At 46.0% G+C, this 16,903-nt stretch overlaps 1 protein-coding gene across 1 annotated transcript in view; it reads right to left on the bottom strand.

The window, feature by feature from the left end:
- The window catches only part of TRIO (trio Rho guanine nucleotide exchange factor), a 357,580-nt gene that overhangs the window by 233,439 nt on the left and 107,238 nt on the right, over positions 1-16,903 (bottom strand). Inside the window, exon 2 of the mRNA XM_086676230.1 lies at positions 820-894. Coding sequence (XP_086532356.1) covers positions 820-894 — 75 coding nt within the window. The remainder of the gene's footprint in view (positions 1-819; positions 895-16,903) is intronic.

Genomic DNA, 16,903 nt, shown 5'->3' with positions numbered 1-16,903 from the left:
ATCATGCCTGTTTGAGAAAGATAAAAAATTATCAGGGGAAACACATACAGGAAGACTGTCTAAAAGCACATGGCAATCCACACATTTACTTCCTGCTGTAACAGAGCAGAAAAATCTGAAAACCTTGGTTTTGCAACAAATGAACTTGTGCCAAAAAGGTCAAGTCCCCAACGGCTCCTCTGTTCGTGTAGGAGGGAACCCCCAAAGAGACAGCCCAAAAAAGCCCTAGAGCTGACTCCCTATGTGTGGAGGAAGTCAGATGCTCCAAACCTGAGAGACAGATCTAGACTGTCACCACACTGCAGGGGGCCAGGGACCCCCAACCCCAGCACAAGTATTACAGGTAAGTGGAGGACCAGGTTGGTAGAGATCACTGGGGCTTTGATGGTCCACAACATGGGCTCTAGGAACCCCAGGACTAGGGGACAAAAAAAAAAAAAAAAAACAAGGTAAGAATTCAGGACACATCCACATAAGGTCATATTCCCATCACTTTCAGAGAGACAATGGACTTCTAAACAATCAGTTGTTTTACTTAACTGAATAAGTGAAAAACAACCAAATGTTTGCTGAATGAAAGACACAAACATATTTTAATCACCAATGCTATTTGACTTAGTGTGCCTACAAGCTAGAAGAAAATGCTCTTGGCACTAACTTCTCAGGAAAATACTACAAGAACAAAGCAGTTAAAAATCCACTGGAACATCAGCACTTCCATGCATGTGGCAGGGGCGTTAGTTTAGGATTTCAGACTCTGATACTGTATCAGAAGTAGTCAAAAGGAACAGTAACACAGATCAGAAAGTTCAACTTTACCTGAAAGGTATGCAACTTTTTCCTTTAAAATTGGCAAAACATCCATAGCTTTCATTTCATCGTTTTTTCGAAACCCTGAAATACATAAGGAGAAAATCAAATTACTAGGTTGCTTGAGTGACATTTCATTTCTTACCCATTCTATCCTTTCCCAATATAGCAGCTTTATTCACACCCATTAAATCAACTTTAGAAATATCATTTGAAAGGATCTGAATTCTATGAAGGAAAAGACTCTGATCACAGAATTATCTTCTATTTTAATGGCAAATAATGATTTGCACACAGACCCAGAGGATCCCGTACCAAACAGGCTCCGGGTCATTTGTAGCAATAAAGATCTAGTCCCAAAAAAACACAGGGTATGAAACCAGTCCGGATGATTTCAAAAATCTTCACTTGAATCCTGTAGATTAATGTAAACATTGGCAAATAAAACAACAATATCACATTTTAAACACTGCAGCTGGTGCACACTAAAGCCCGTAGGGGGAGCTCAAAGTCTCCTCCTATCAGAACCCACAGTGGTTAAAAATAAACAGTGGCAAGGAGAAGAGCAGGAATTATAAATAGCTGGGGACTGGCCACAGCTCCCTCTAGGCTCTATCCTTCCAGGCTTTCTGGGTCATGCCCCCCCTGGAGGAATGTCACTGGCTACTGGGGTAAAATGGCCCAATGCCACCTGTAAAGGCCCTCTTCTCTGTGTGAACCAACTCTCCCCATGCCCAATATTGCAGAAGGTAAGTAGAGGTATCATGGAAAAGAAGCACACAGCAAGCAATTTAGGCCAAGCCAACATCCATCTGAGCAAAAGGAATTCATGCAGCCCGATGTGTCTGGCCCAGCTCACTAGGGCAAATGCCCAAATGGGAGTCTGGGGCAAAAATGTTCATTCCCATAATAATGCCTCAGGATAGTTCCCCTGGAGGTCTCTAACAGAGGAAATCTAGGTTCAGGATGCTGGCCATCCTCATCAAAACCAGTAACTATCATTTCTGGCTGAGCAGTCTCTAGGAAAAATAAAAGACCACTGGCCCATCGCTATTTTCCTGCTTGTTTTTGCCACAATAGTACAAGGAACGCTCCAGGACGGCAGCTTGGTAACACAACACAAGATGCAGACCTGGGATGAGAGCAAGGGAAGCACTCGCTGAACGAACAGGGCCTCCGCCGTGGCAGGTCTGAACAGCCCCTATGGGACCAGCCCTGCCACAGAGGAAAGCTGTACAACTCAACCGTCTCGAGGCCCTGCAGGGTGCCCAAGAGCAGGAGACCCACCTGGAAAGAAAGGAATGGCACCGGGAGCATCTGACCGGGGCTTTTAGCCTGAGGACAGGGCCTAGGCTAAGCCATGTGGAGCTGCTAACACCAGAACCAGAACACAGGTCAGGGCAACCCCAGTAGCTGGGGAGAAGCTGCGGAAAGGAGCAGGGGAGCCCCAAGTTCTGGGTATCATTTTGGCCCAAATTTCTGGCTCTCCCCTGAGCCTCACTTGTCCAGGGAAAGCTCTCGGCTGAAGATAAAGTATGTGACTGAGACTCAGGTCGCAGACCCCCGCAAAGGAGGCGTATTTGAAGCTTGAGTCCAGCCAAATTTGCAGCCTGACAACCCAAGCAGACAGTATCAAAGTCAGCACTTTGGGGAAGAATATAACAGAATCCAGCAGCTGCAATATATCATTCACAGAAGCAACGAATGGCTAAATTAATGGTGTAATTTGATTAAGTAAATCTCTCCTGCCCGTGGAATACTTGTATACTAAGAACCCAATTTAACAGGATTAAGCATGATACTGACAATCACCAGAGACTCTGCACAAAGACAGCAACAAACACATCGCGATGAGGACCCCAAGGTCCAAGAGACACAGCGGCGTTTCCGCTCTGGTCATGAAAGGGCTCAACACAGAACCCATGCCCCCGCGTCATCAGGCCACTTTGCTTTCCAATATACCAGGCTCCGTGCTGGCAAACCACCAAGCTTTTTTTAAAACAGTGGCTATTTATAAACGGCAAAATAAGAGCCAAGAGTTCTGCAATTTCATCCTTAAGGTCCCTTCAAAGCTCTTGAATGGAGGCAATCTAGTCTCAGCAACTCACTGCTGTCACTGGGTAATTCACAGGATCCATCGACAAAGACAGATTACATCTCAAGTCCATCTGGCGTGGACGGAGACGTCAGTCGGGCAAACACAAAGAGCAATTAGGTGACACAGTGGCTCTCAAGAAGACAAGTTTATAAATACCTATAGCCAGGCATAGTATGCAAAGTCCCGTTAGCAGCACAAAGTGCTATGGGCCCCAGACAAATGAGGAGGCAGCACATCCAAGGACAGAAACAGGAAGCAGTAAGCCCCAGCTGTAGATCCCAATCTACAAGGATCTGAAAAGAAGATCCCCCTTCTATCGCTACCAGATAAGAAAACACGTGCTTTCCACCATTCCACTGCCTCTCCCCCCCACCCCACCCCCCGAAGCCCTGGCAGCAGAGCCCTCGGAGAGGGACCACGGCGACTGCAGTCCTGGATCCCCATGCTATGGGAACAGGAGCCCCACTTGAGGGTCCAGCCCCTCTCACACAACCCTTACCAAGCATCCTAACCCCAGTGCGGCACCTCACAGGAGAGCCGAGTAACTTACATAATTCCAAGGCGTTCTTAACAATTCCTGGCGACTCTGAAACAAGCTGTTTATTACTACCCTTTATGGAGTGAATGATGGAAGTCAGAGCTGCTGCGTTCCAGGCCACCCCACAGAAGGACAGCATACTGACATGAAAACAAGGTGAAATGAACAAAACTTCACGACGCAGATCTCGATTTCCTACGACCCACTGGAAACCACAGACTCACTCCCGTGTTTTAGTTTCTAAAAACTAGTCTTATGCCTCTCAGGTTCTGAATCTCTGCCCTAAGTTAAGATTCAGAGTCTTCAGTGGAAGAGGAAAGGCACTAGGAGCTAACCCGGTGCTGAAGTCTGTTTACTACCATGGTGACAGACATGCACGTCCAAACATTCAGTACAACAGAAATTCCTCATGGTTTTACCACAATATTCTTGTGGAAGAGGTCACAGAAAAAGAGATGTTATCTCAAAGTCAAATTAGAAGTCAAATTACAACTTCTAAAATAGAAAATTTTTAAAAAACAAATATAAAACTAACGACACAAAGAAATGGAGTTTGTAACTAGTATGGCATTCACCTAAGTATGTATTATCGTTAATCTTGTTTCCACTGTTTTTGTAATCTTTATTTATTTTTGAGAGAGAGAGAGTTGGGGGAGGGGCAGAGAGAGAGGGAGACACAGAATCCGAAGCAGGCCCCAGGCTCCTAGCTGTCAACGCAGAGCCCGACAGGGGGCTCGAACTCACGAATGGTGAAATCATGACCTGAGTGGAAGTCAGGCGCTTAACCGACTGAGCCACCCAGGCGCCCCATTTTTAAAAACACATGCAATAGGCAAAAGGCTGAGGAAGCATGTACGCATACCATAAAGCCAGACTAAATATATCATGTAACTTTTCATAAGAAAGGAAGAACTCAGCCATGAAATATCCCTTAGATCAAAAAGGCAGATTCTGTTCCATGCCCCGAAGAGCTATTTATGAAAACAGAGTATGCAACTACTGAAAAACAAAATTTCCAAATACATGGCTTCTGTGCTACTCCAGTGACTGTAGATTACGCTGCAGATACGACAACTCCTACTGTGTTCCTTCTTTGTTTTTTTGTTTTTTTTTTTTTTTAATTTTTTTCTTCAACGTTTATTTATTTTTGGGACAGAGAGAGACAGAGCATGAACGGGGGAGGGGCAGAGAGAGAGGGAGACACAGAATCAGAAACAGGCTCCAGGCTCTGAGCCATCAGCCCAGAGCCCGACGCGGGGCTCGAACTCCCGGACCGCGAGATCGTGACCTGGCTGAAGTCGGACGCTTAACCGACTGCGCCACCCAGGCGCCCCATGTGTTCCTTCTTTGTAAAGGATCTAGCTGTGGTTTCTAAACTTTTGAATCAAGAGGATATGCTCCCTGACTCTCCCTATAAGCACATACCTCTCCCTCCCGTGCTCATGGATAGAGAAAACAATGACAAATGCCATCTTGGAGGGATGCTTCTGACGTCTCAGACTGTATCTGTGTGTCACAGACCACAAGTCAGCAGCAGTTTTACTTCTAAGTGCCACCAAGGGAGTTTGAAAATGCCACGAACAGGTGAAAGGGGGTGCCACAGAGAGACTTTTGGTAAAATTTAGAAGAAAAGCAGAGCAGTTTGACTGAATACCTCATGACATTTAAAAAAAAAAAAAAAGAACAGCTTGAAAAGTGATAAAGAGGTAAGTAAGTGGCCAAAGTCAGGGGACATTTAATTATATCCATCTCTTAAAATTACATACTTTTTAAATTACACACAGTCTATTTTAAAGAGTGCAGAAAGGGGTGCCTGGGTGGCTCAGTCGGTTGGGCGTCCGACTTCGGCTCAGGTCATGATCTCACAGTTCGTGGGTTTGGGCCCTGCATTGGGCTCTGTGCTGACAGCTCGGAGCCTGGAGCCTGCTTCGGATTCTGTGTCTCCCCCTCCCTCTGCCCCTCTGACCAATACTCTGTCTCAAAAATAAATAAACATTATAAAAGGAGGGGAGGGAAGGGACGGAGGGAGGGCAGACAGACTAGATTCTTGCTACAAAGGAGTTTCCCTATCTAAGACAAAGAAGCGAATGTGGATTTTAATCAACCGCTAGCCTCAGGAGACAGTGACCACAGCATAAGGATACAGTCAGTCAAGGCTCGTTTGCAGGTGCAGAGGAGGCTTCCCAGGGGAGCCCTACAAGGCATGCAACCACCACTCTGCTGAACCAGGTCTATCGGAATGTTCACATGATAACATCTGCCATTGCTCTAAGATCTTGATATTAATATTTGCTGAATGATACGGAGGAGAAAGGAGTGTGGGTTAGGAATCAGATGTTACTGTGTGTTAAGATAAACATGCAGTCGGTGCTTGATAATTTTCTTTGCTCTTCCCCGGTTCAACACAAACAATGCCTTTTCCTAAAACAATTAAATTTGAATATTTGGAGGGTCTAATACATTCATTTAAAAACATCTCAGGGCACCTGGCTGGCTCAGTTGGAAGAGCACGCAAGTCTTGATCTTGGAGTTGTAGGTCTGAGCCCCTCACCGGGTGTACACTTAACTTAAATATTTTTTGAAAGCAAAAAAGAATCTACCTCAACCCCAAGGTTCACATGTTAGTTGCCAAAATTGCTTCTGTCGTCACCTTTTAAATTGCTATTTGGTTCAGAGCATGTCAGTCTGGGGTACAATTTTAAACCCGTCCCACAACAATCATATTGCTGAAAATGAGAAGCATTATGTTACCCAGAGAGAGGACAGTTTTTCTCACTCTTCCTCTAAATCGGCCTGCTAGCTAGAGAACGGTTTTGTTTTGCTCCCTACTGTATACCAGATGCCCAAGACAGGACCTCGCACAGGGTAGGGTGGTCAACAGACGCCGGCTTGCCCGCTGGCTGAACGGATGAAGGAAGGAACGAATTCTGCAGCTTCTTGCCCTTGAGCCCCTCCTCAAGCACCCCAATGTGCCTCAGCACCTTCTATTTTCGGTTTATGAAACAGAAGCTCAGTGTTTGCAAATAGCCACTCCTACAGTGTGTGTTATACTTGCAACAAGGAAAATTAACCTCTCTGTCCTGAGGGGAAATATTGTGCGAGTTAGCATTCGACGATGCAAAACCTCTTCGTTGAATCGATGGTCTGAAACTTCAACTATCTACACCCCACTGGCCAAACCAATTTCTCATTTTTCACCCCGAGCAGGTGCTGTGCTGGTATTGTTCACAAATGCCTTCTGGAGTGAATCACTGCCGACCACACACTCATGTGGTCTCTTCTCGATGTCAGGTTTAAAAACAACCACCACCACCACCACCACCAAATAGAAAAGGAACCACCATCACCCCGAGTTCTCTTACTTAAAAAGATTAAAAAAACAAAACAAAACAAAAACAAAAAAACCCCAACATCATGAAACTGTTTTCACAAGGGGCAAAAAGGTTTTATACAGCACATTATCCCAACAGTACTTTTTATAGAAGAGTCAAAAAATTAAGACGAAATAAATCAAATGAGGTCAAAAACAAACCAACACTAAACTTTTTAAACTAAGGCACAGGGTGAATTTTTAAAAATCCCCTTTTTCTCCCAGGACTACTGGCAGATACTAGTCATTTGAAATTTTATGTAATCTTCAAATTAAACCAGTCAGAAAATTTTTTGAGGTAAAAACAGGGTTAGAAGAAACCATGGTTATCTCTTGATCATTTGGGCTTGTTCTGAACGATCTGCCTCACCTCCTGCGCTGGGATTTGTCTCTAAAAGACAATCCAGGGGCGCCTGGGTGGCGCAGTCGGTTAAGCGTCCGACTTCAGCCAGGTCACGATCTCGCGGTCCGTGAGTTCGAGCCCCGCGTCGGGCTCTGGGCTGATGGCTCAGAGCCTGGAGCCTGTTTCCGATTCTGTGTCTCCCTCTCTCTCTGCCCCTCCCCCGTTCATGCTCTGTCTCTCTCTGTCCCAAAAATAAATAAACGTTGAAAAAAAAAATTTTTTTTAAAGACAATCCACCAGACAAACTGTGCTCTTCGTCCATTTCCAAAGGTCTCATTTGCCCGTCAGCTATACTAATCTAGTATTTGATGGGGACATCGAAAGTGGAAGCAACTAAAAAATAAAATCCTACACCTTCGGAAACACAGGTTGGAGCAGTAATAAAAAGCTGTCAATAAGGAAAGCAGCATTTGCAAACAACAACAAAAAGGAACACTGAAGAGTAAGCTGGAGGGCTACTATTAGTACCGAGGCTTGGTGGTAATTACCTCATTTTACTCAGGAGTTGAGTTAGGGGAAACGCGCGCGCGCGCATGCGCCCCTGAACACAAAGAGCAGGATGAGCCGCCGCTGCGCCAACGGCGCCGCGCATGCGCAAAGGGAGGTGACGTCACCCTTTCCAGGCCGGCCGCAGTTCCGACTCCCTCACCTTTCTCTGCAGTGCCTGCAGGTTTAGTCACAGATCACAGGGAGCGGCGGTGCGCGGCGCCCAGTGCTTGCGCTATCAAGGGTTTTAGTTAGGCAAGCAATTACACGACTGTTGTGTAGGGAGGCAGCATGTTTAATTAGCCTAGATCCTCTGAAAATACTGAGGGGGAAAGATAGCAAGATTAGAAATCAAATGATACAAATGTCACTTTTACTAAGATATAAAAACATCAAGATATAACGTAAGGCTTATATTGTTATGTAAACATATACAATCCACAGATGTAAAATGTTTATAAAACCCATGTTAAATGAATTAAGTACTTATATCAAGAATACGGGCATGTTCACAGACCCCCACACACAGGAACGCAGATGGGGTTTCATAGCGCAGTATTATAATTTTTACTCATAACCTTTATGGTTACAATAACTGTCAGATTGGCTAATTTATTCCTTCATATAATTTTAGAAGCAATAGCCTGTAACATCATACCTTTAAGGAAGAAAGAGCAGTATAAGTTTGATTGATTCAAGGAAGTTAAGGGCGTTTCAACTGAAAATAGCTCTGGCTTTTTAATGTCTTGAGCACAAAACACAGAGGTCAAACCAAAATCACCAAACACCATAACAAAAAAATTTTTTAAACTATTACATATATTTTAATGTAAATGAAATCATGAATTTTTAATATTTGATTAATTATGCATTAGCTATGCATTAGAAATTTGTTTATTTATTTAATAGAATGCACTTTATTCATAAATAAGTTTCCATGAAATCAAAAGCAGGGGCAACCTCTTTTTGGAAAAGGGAATATAAGAAGGCAACATGTCATTTATTTTATATATATATTCTGTCTCAGTCTGTGGGTTGCTTTCATCTTTTCAGTCTCCTAATGGAGTCTTTTGATAAAGACAAGCTCTAAAAAAAGAATTTCCAAGTTATTATTCTGTATGTTCAGTGCTTTTGTGTTCTGTTAAGAAACAGTTGCCTACTACAAGTTCATGTAGATATTTCCCTATGTTTTCTTCTAAAGATTTTTTTTTCTCAATTTCATTTTTTATTTTTTAAAATTTACATCCAAATTAGTTAGCATATAGTGAAACAATGATTTCAGGAGTAGATTCCTTAATGCCCCTTACCCATTTAGCCCATCCCCCCCCTCCCACAACCCCACATTAGAAATTAATTTAAAAACAGAACAGACCCCAGGGGTGCCTGGGTGGTTCATTGGTTCAGCGTCCAATTCTTGTTCTCAGTTCAAGTCACAATCTCTCGGTTCATGGGGTTGAGCCCCACACCGGGCTCTGTGCTGATAGCACAGAACCTGCTTGGGATTCTCTCTCTCCCTCTCTTTCTGCCCCTCCCTGGCTCGCTCACTCTCGCGCTCTCTCTCTCTCTCTCAAAAATAAATAAAAACAATAAAAACAGAACAGACTATGAAAGGGAATATTTCATAGTGAAATAGTAGTGTTATAAAAGGGGATTCTATGTTCTTACAATCTCATAAAGTGCCCAGATGTGCTGTTCATCTTTATCTCCCCAAGGACCAGCCAGGGCTAAACACAGGGAAACCTTATGCCTCATGTTTGCCTAATGCCAAAGCAAAGAACACATACATCTGTCTGTGCCTATGCAGCAGACGCCTCTGGGGAAAGCTCCCACCCTGCACTCTGGGACTCCAGTCACCCATCCTAAGTCACGTGCATACACACATATATACTTATGAGCCTACTTGCGGTTCTGTGATGCTGACCTACCCCAAAGAAGATTTGCTTTACATAAAGCAGCAGCCTCTCAGGAAAGCTGTTTAGAAACTTCGTTTATATCATACGAACCACAGAGACATAACTGATAAAATTTGATCGCTGTTATCAAATGATTTGATTTCTATCAAATCATCCAAGATTGACTGCTACGAGAAACCACTGTTTAATCATTACAGCAAACATTTCTTACATGTTAGCACCTTTGCCCTCTACCAGAAGAAAAAAGAAAAACACCCTAACGCCTTCACATTTTTTTTATGCAGATCAAAATCATTCTTGTAAAAAAAGGCTTTGCAAAAATAAAGCTATAATGTAATTCTACTTCTTTTCCTTTATGGACCTATCTTTTTATTATTGTAAGGAATAAAGCTGCAATTACAGAGACGTAATATAAATTAGCGATATTAAAACTTTGTTCAGTATCCACTGATTTGCCCTGTTTGGGGAGGAGCATGGGGGACTTACACATAAGCTGCAATCCATCATCCCTTGTTGCACTCACTCAGTCTGACTGGGAAAGCAAGACGTGGGTGTTTGGTTCTGGGTGCAGACACTTGTTACGGAAAACCCAGGGCCAGAGGGGTCAGAACAGGAGATGCAGGATGTGTGGGGTGGAGATGGTTATGGTGGGTCTTGATGGCCATGCAAGACTCCCATCACTGGCACAAAAAGGTGTGAAGAAAAAGGGGGCACCTGCCTGCCTACGGTACAGCCATCTCCACCTGTGCTCACCATGGTCTCTGCAAATCTGCTCTCCACTTGTGTAGGTCCCAGCATGATACCTGGCCCCACAAACCACCTCTCCAACAGCCAAACCCGGAACCCGGGCTTCCCCCTGCACTCTTGTAGGCTCCATGCTAGAGGACCCTGTCTCCCTGCCCCACTGGCCGGCATCTCCCTCACGTAGACTACTCCCTTCGATCCATTCTGCTGCTCTTCCCTAACCACACCTCATCATTCTACTTCCCTAAAATTCATCAATGGCTCCTCAGAGCCCTCAAATAGAACCCAAGCTCCCCGACATGGCACAAAGTTCATGACCCGAGCCTGCTGACCTCTGCAGCCTCACTGCCTCCCCACCCGTGACCCTCTCCCTCGTCTACTCCAAGAGTTCTAACCACCCGCAGGTAACACACACCCCTGCTCACCACTGAGCTCCCACAAGGCCTCAAGCATCGCCTCCCTCCCCACATGCAAGCCCACACATTCTTCACCCTCCTGATGCCCCCTTGAAGGCTCAGACCTGACCCACCCCTTCTGTGAAGTCTCGCTGTGTCCCCACTGCTGGATCAGATCCCCCCCACCCCCATCCTGCATTCCCACTGCACTCCAACCCGTCACCACAGTGCTTAGTAACTATCTAAGAAATGCCTGCCCGCACCCTGCCCCCACCCCCATCAGAAGGCAAGCTCCTGAAGGGCAAGGAAAGGACTGCCTCTCACCTTCCAGCTGGGTTGTGGCTGCAGCAGTGCCCCAGCAACTGGAAGAGCCTCACGCCTAGTTAGCTCAACCCTGAGGTTCGAGATGCTTCACACCGTTGGCAATTTTCAGCGGCAGTATACAATTCGGAGTTCTGAGCAAAGTGGCCATCTTATCACACACAGCAACAAGTCTAAAGCAGTCAGCGTGCCGCCCACACTCACGCCGAGGAAGCCAAGGTGACTGCACTTGCTTGTCTAATATATTCAGTGACTAGTACATAAAATTACATTTATATATTATTGGTCTATATTTTAGTAGGGAAAGTTTTACTACGGGATATTTACAGTGTAATTAAAACGGTATTTTCTACCCTGGCCGTCAAAAATGTCACTAATTATAAAAAGCTTCTCTGGTGATTTAGGAAAAGGGCATTCAGTGGCTTTCAGTTCTACCTCCTCAACAACCAAAAGAATGCAGGCCTTCAGGGAAGCACAGGCCTCAGAGCCCTGCCTCTTTGGAGGGGTCCTGTCTTCACCCAAGAATTGCAAGTCACGTCAAATTACTTTCCTCATGAGATTTTATAAACAGAGTAGGCAGGAGGGAACCAGGAAACCAAATAACTGCCATACAACTCAAAATTAAACACCTTTCTTTCTGTATTGTTGTCTTAAGGCCCTCAGTACCAGAAGGCCAAGCAAGTTCAGCCTGAGGCAGCTTAACTGAATACTCACATGGCAATGTCTTTTGCCACATTAATTACACACAAGTTAAGCCTCTGAAGTGTCATGTATCACAAATACTAACATCCCAGAACACCTGCGTTATGTCACTGACATCTTTCCTTGTTACTGACCATGAGCATGAAGGAAACAGAAAACACAGCAAGCGGATACGCACAGGCAAACCTTTCTAGCTGGTCTATAAATTTAAGAAAAAGGGACAGAATCCCTATCAATGAATCAAGATTTGGGTTTCAAATCTGGTTTGTTTCAGCTTCTCTCCATATCAATATCCCCCAACCCAGCCTTCCTTCTGTCCGCCCTGTGATGATAAGGCTCTGCCTGGGAATATTTCCTCCTGCCCAGATAGATAAGAAAGGATGGAACCACCGGGTAGGCACTGAAACCACAATCCTCACCCAGGGCTCTTACTCCAGGCTCACCAGCAAATGTTTATCAATCCCTTCTCCCTTCAAGACACCGGTTGATTAGTTTTCCAACCATGGAGAAAAAGTAAACCACAGTTGAGTGTCTTAATAAGCTACTTGACTGAGCATGGATTATATTCAAATAGAAATACTGTATTTAGGGACATTAAAGTCCACACACACATACACAAAATATCAAAGTATATTCGGCAAAGACATTGTATGTCCATTTCTCTTCAGTTAATTCACTTACCCTGGTATTAATGTATTACCCAAGGCAAATGCCACAAAGAAACAATTTTTAACCAAAGGACTGAAAAGTTATTTCCATTTGGTTTTAATTCCAACATAAACTCACTAGAGAGATAAATCTTTAATAACATCAAAGAATTTGGCAGAACTTTCTACCAGCCAGTCTTTTGATGAAGCTTAGAATTGTGTTTTTAACCCCTTGGCATTCACAGAGGACATATTTACACACAGTGTTCTCTTAAGTCCTAGAGATTTTCCTCCTAAATGGTTAAGTTCTGGTTTTAAGAAGCTTATAATCTAAAACAAAATAAAACACACATTTATACGAACAGTAGCCTTAACGATGTGTGAGCAACAAGAAAAGCCTGATGGACGAGGGGCACCCGGGTGGCTTGGTCACGCGAGTGTCCAACTCTTGATTTCAGCTCAGGTCATGATCTCATGATTTGTGAGATCGAGCCCCGTGTCGTGCTCTGCACTGATAGCACAAAGCCTGCTTGGGAGTCTCTCTCTCCTTCAATCTCTGCCCCTCCCCTCTGTGCACACATGTGTGCGCATTCTCTCTGAAAATAAATAAAACTTTAAAAAAGAGAGAGAGAAAAGCCTGTGGAGACGGACAAACATCTTGCAAACACACGTTACTGTTAGTTTGAAGAGAGAGGTAGATACTACTATTGAGATTAGACAAACCCACCTAAAAGGTTACTTTTGTTACTGAAATTTTGTCTCAATCACTGGCACTAAAAAACTAAGTCCTTGACATAAAAAAGGGTGTTCCAGGCCATTCTGAAAGGGTTACAAACCCTTGCTGTAGGGATTAAAACCACAAAGCACAGGAGTGAATGATACAGATAACACGTTTGAAGACTGACACGGTGAGGTTTGAATCATTACAAACCCACTCGACAGCTTACACACCGCTGCTTTGCCCAAGTTGTCCATTTCCCTCCTCTGCTCTGACAACTGCTTCATCCCTCTACGAACGTATCAGAAATATATCCGAAACACACTGTGATACATCTGGTGCTTGAGGACACAAATGGGACCGAGCTAAGTCGTGTCCTTAGAGGTCTACTGACCAACGAGGGACAGAGAGCCTGGAACAGTAGAAGAACCCTCTGGAAAGCAATTCTGTCACCACTAAGGACAACTCCAAACAAACAAAAAAACTGGCACTTTGTAACTAGTTTTCAAGCTGAATTTCGAGTACAACCTAAAGTTTGAGTTTTTCTTCCTGATCCTTCTATTTGCCATAACAAAATCTGGTGGCTCAACAAGTATGTTAGCCCTGAGGACATGCTGCTGAGAGCGGGGCCAGGCCAACTCTGGTCACCGACAATGTGACCGGTTTTACAATTACACCATCTCAAGCAACCTCAGCCTGTAGGACTCACAGGCTTTTAAGGTTCAAGTGCCTTCTTTTCCTCATGTTAATTCAGGTGTGGGTGTCCTGACTTAACCCTCATTTCCAAGCATAGGGGGAAACAAACATTCTAGTGGACAGGTCCCCACATTTACCTTCCTAGTGGATTCCTAGTAAGAAACTGAAGGAACTACCAAGAGCTGAGAAAAGGAACAGCCTCTGCGAATATAAAAACGCAAAGCAAAGTGAAAGTCATTTCCACTCTCTAACTGCCTCTCCTCCCACCTCAAATCCCCCCCCAGCATGTAGGTACAAAAGAAGATTTCTTAAATCTCTGGCTTAAAATGTGTTCATTAAATCAAACAATTTAGACGTACTGATGGGAAACGGATGCTGACATAAAAATGGATTTAATGTGGATCAACTGCACTTGTATTTTTACACATATTCACTGATGAAGAGAAAAAGGTGCAAATTCACAAGGTGGAGGACGGGTCTGAGGGGCGGGCGTGAACCCTCAGGGAAGGAGTGCAGGGCAGCCGGTCGGAAGGAAGCAAGGAAGTCACCGTCGGGCACCTGGCACATCTGAGGACAGTACCAGCCCCTGCTTAGTGGCAGCTCCCCCTCTCTCATTCACTGGAAGTGGAGGCGGGAACTCAGAAAGCAGAAGCCAGCCCAGGCTCAATGTGTCCCAAGCGCGCCTGCAGGGCTGGGACCCTCACAGAAGGTGAGGAAGCCCCACCTGTGTGATATAACTGGTCACCGCCCCCCCCCATCCACCCCCCGGGACGGGGCTGAAGTGCAAGGGCGGAGCCGGTGGCATCACTGGGCGGGCGCTGAGCCACAGGACCTCCTCCCCCTGCTATGGGGTCCCCGGTAGACAACCTGCTGGACAGGGGGCGATCTCACCACAAGGTCTTCCTCTTTGGATTTGGCCTGCAGGGACCCCTCGGAGAGGGGTAAGCCCCACACGCACATGTCTTGTAGGCTGGGGAATCCGCTTTTCCTTTTTCAGTCCCTGGACTGCTACATTCCTGACAGACACACAAGTCAGTGGGTATTCCCAGGGCACGTGTTTTCCAAAGCAACTCGGTACAGAAACGCACATGGCAACGCCAGAAGGACACGTAAGCACCATAAGGTGAGCGGTCCTCGTCGCCCTGCCCCCCGCACCTGTGGGGCCTCCGCAGTACTCTGCACAGCGCCCGGAGTAAGTCTGCTGCCCAGGTGCTCAGGGCCCAGGACAGGATGGCACAGGGCCAGACACAAAGGGCACGGAGGGGTGTCCGCCCCCACGGGCACCACATTTCATGGACGTCACCTGAAAGTGACAGAGCCACTACCGAAAACAAAACTGCCAAGGTACTAACATGTCGCTACGGACCCAAGGCTGGAGCCTGGCGGCCTGGTCTGCCGACCCACAGCAGGACCCGGGGGATGCACACTCAGTCCCTCCGCGCCTTTGTTTCCTCATCTGCAAAATGGGATCCCGGTGACGCCACCTCACAGAACCCATGGACGGCGCCTAGAACACTATGATGACCGTGGACATGTGGGGAGATCGCTTACTGTCACAGGTACACATCTGGGCAGTGTTTTAAATCAGTGGATTTGAGGAAATTCTGCCCATCACTGCATTCCATAAGGAGACGCACCTTTACTCAAAAACCAAAAGAATAGGACTAAGAGGTCCAGTTATCATCAAAAGTCACCAAAAGAAACCACTTATTTGTAAACGTCAACAGTCACAACAGATTAACCTTGGCAATTCCATCCTCGGGGACTGACTATGAACAACTGAAGTAACTGTTAAGGGGATTCAAAAGTCAGAAGGCTCTTGGGTCTGAGAGCTGTGAGCTCACCCGGACCCCACCCGGACCCCACCCGGACCGCCCCACCGCACCTGAGCACTCCCAGGGGCCTGTTAAGCCTGTTCCCACCTTTGGGAAGGGGCAAATCAGAATACAAATAGAAATGAAAACATTTGAGCCAAAAGAGTCACCTGAAGGGAACACCGCTTTGTAAGGCATCAGCTCCCCTGCTAAAATGGCAGCAACAAAAACTTTAACAACCCCAGAAGTGCTCCCCCTTTGTGACACCCCCTCACCTCATGCCCCTCCACAGTCAGAGACCTGTCCACTGGTGCAAGAATTCCTTTTCTTCCGCTTTGAAAGTGGGCGGGGGAAGGGATTACAGCAAGAGCTATGACCAGTGGCCATGCCGGCGGGGGCCTTGAGCTTGCTGCTGACCGCTGAAGCCGGCGGGGTAATAGGCGCCGCTGGCCCGTCTCCCCCACCTAGGCCCTCCACCTGCACCTGCCCTGCCTCCAAGAGGAGGTCGCTCCCTACCCCTCCAGGGCTACTTGAGGCCTGAAGGCACAGACAGACCGCACGCGTTCCCCTCCACCTTCCACCTTTCTGCTCTTTTATATAGATGACTAAGAACAAACAGGAGTCTCCCATTCTGCCTCGAATTGTGGTAAACGGTGCAACAAACAGCCAGCTGCACACACACAAAAACGCTGGCCTTTGTACAGACACTGTCCACGGCTGCCACACCCTCGGTCCATTCTGGTGAAGGCAGAACTCACTCAAGGTTAAGGTTTCAGAGGGATGAGAAACCACTCTAAGTTTTCCTTCTCTGTTCCTTGCAGAAGCAAGCCCACGCGGACGCTGGCTGCATGACATCAGACGGCTCCAAAGGTAGCGCCTCAAAACCTCAAACCGGGAGGAGGACAGTGGGTGCTAGTATAGTAAATAACTTCTAAGAGCCCCAATGGCTTTAAATATTCAAGTATTCACTTTATGGTAAAGCAAAAAGGCTCTCGTATCACTTTTTCTAATTCTTTTAGCTATTAAAATGAAAGCCCAGGCAACACGGGCCCCACTTAGAAGAGAATACGAGTCTGGTCTGCATGAAGGTATGCGTATTCTGTGTGGGCATTTGAAACCACCATCCCGTCTGCAAACTGGGACACCGCCAACACCTCACCTCTGCCCAATGATACCCACCTGCCAACATAACCCCCCACGCGGGCATTTAGGGTACCCATTCCCCTGCTTTTCTTGACAGCTTTGCCA

Source organism: Puma concolor, chromosome A1 (assembly GCF_028749965.1).
Source record: "Puma concolor isolate L17-30 chromosome A1, mPumCon1.1.hap2, whole genome shotgun sequence".
Lineage (NCBI taxonomy): Eukaryota > Metazoa > Chordata > Mammalia > Carnivora > Felidae > Puma > Puma concolor.
This window is presented reverse-complemented; position numbering and strand designations above follow the sequence as displayed.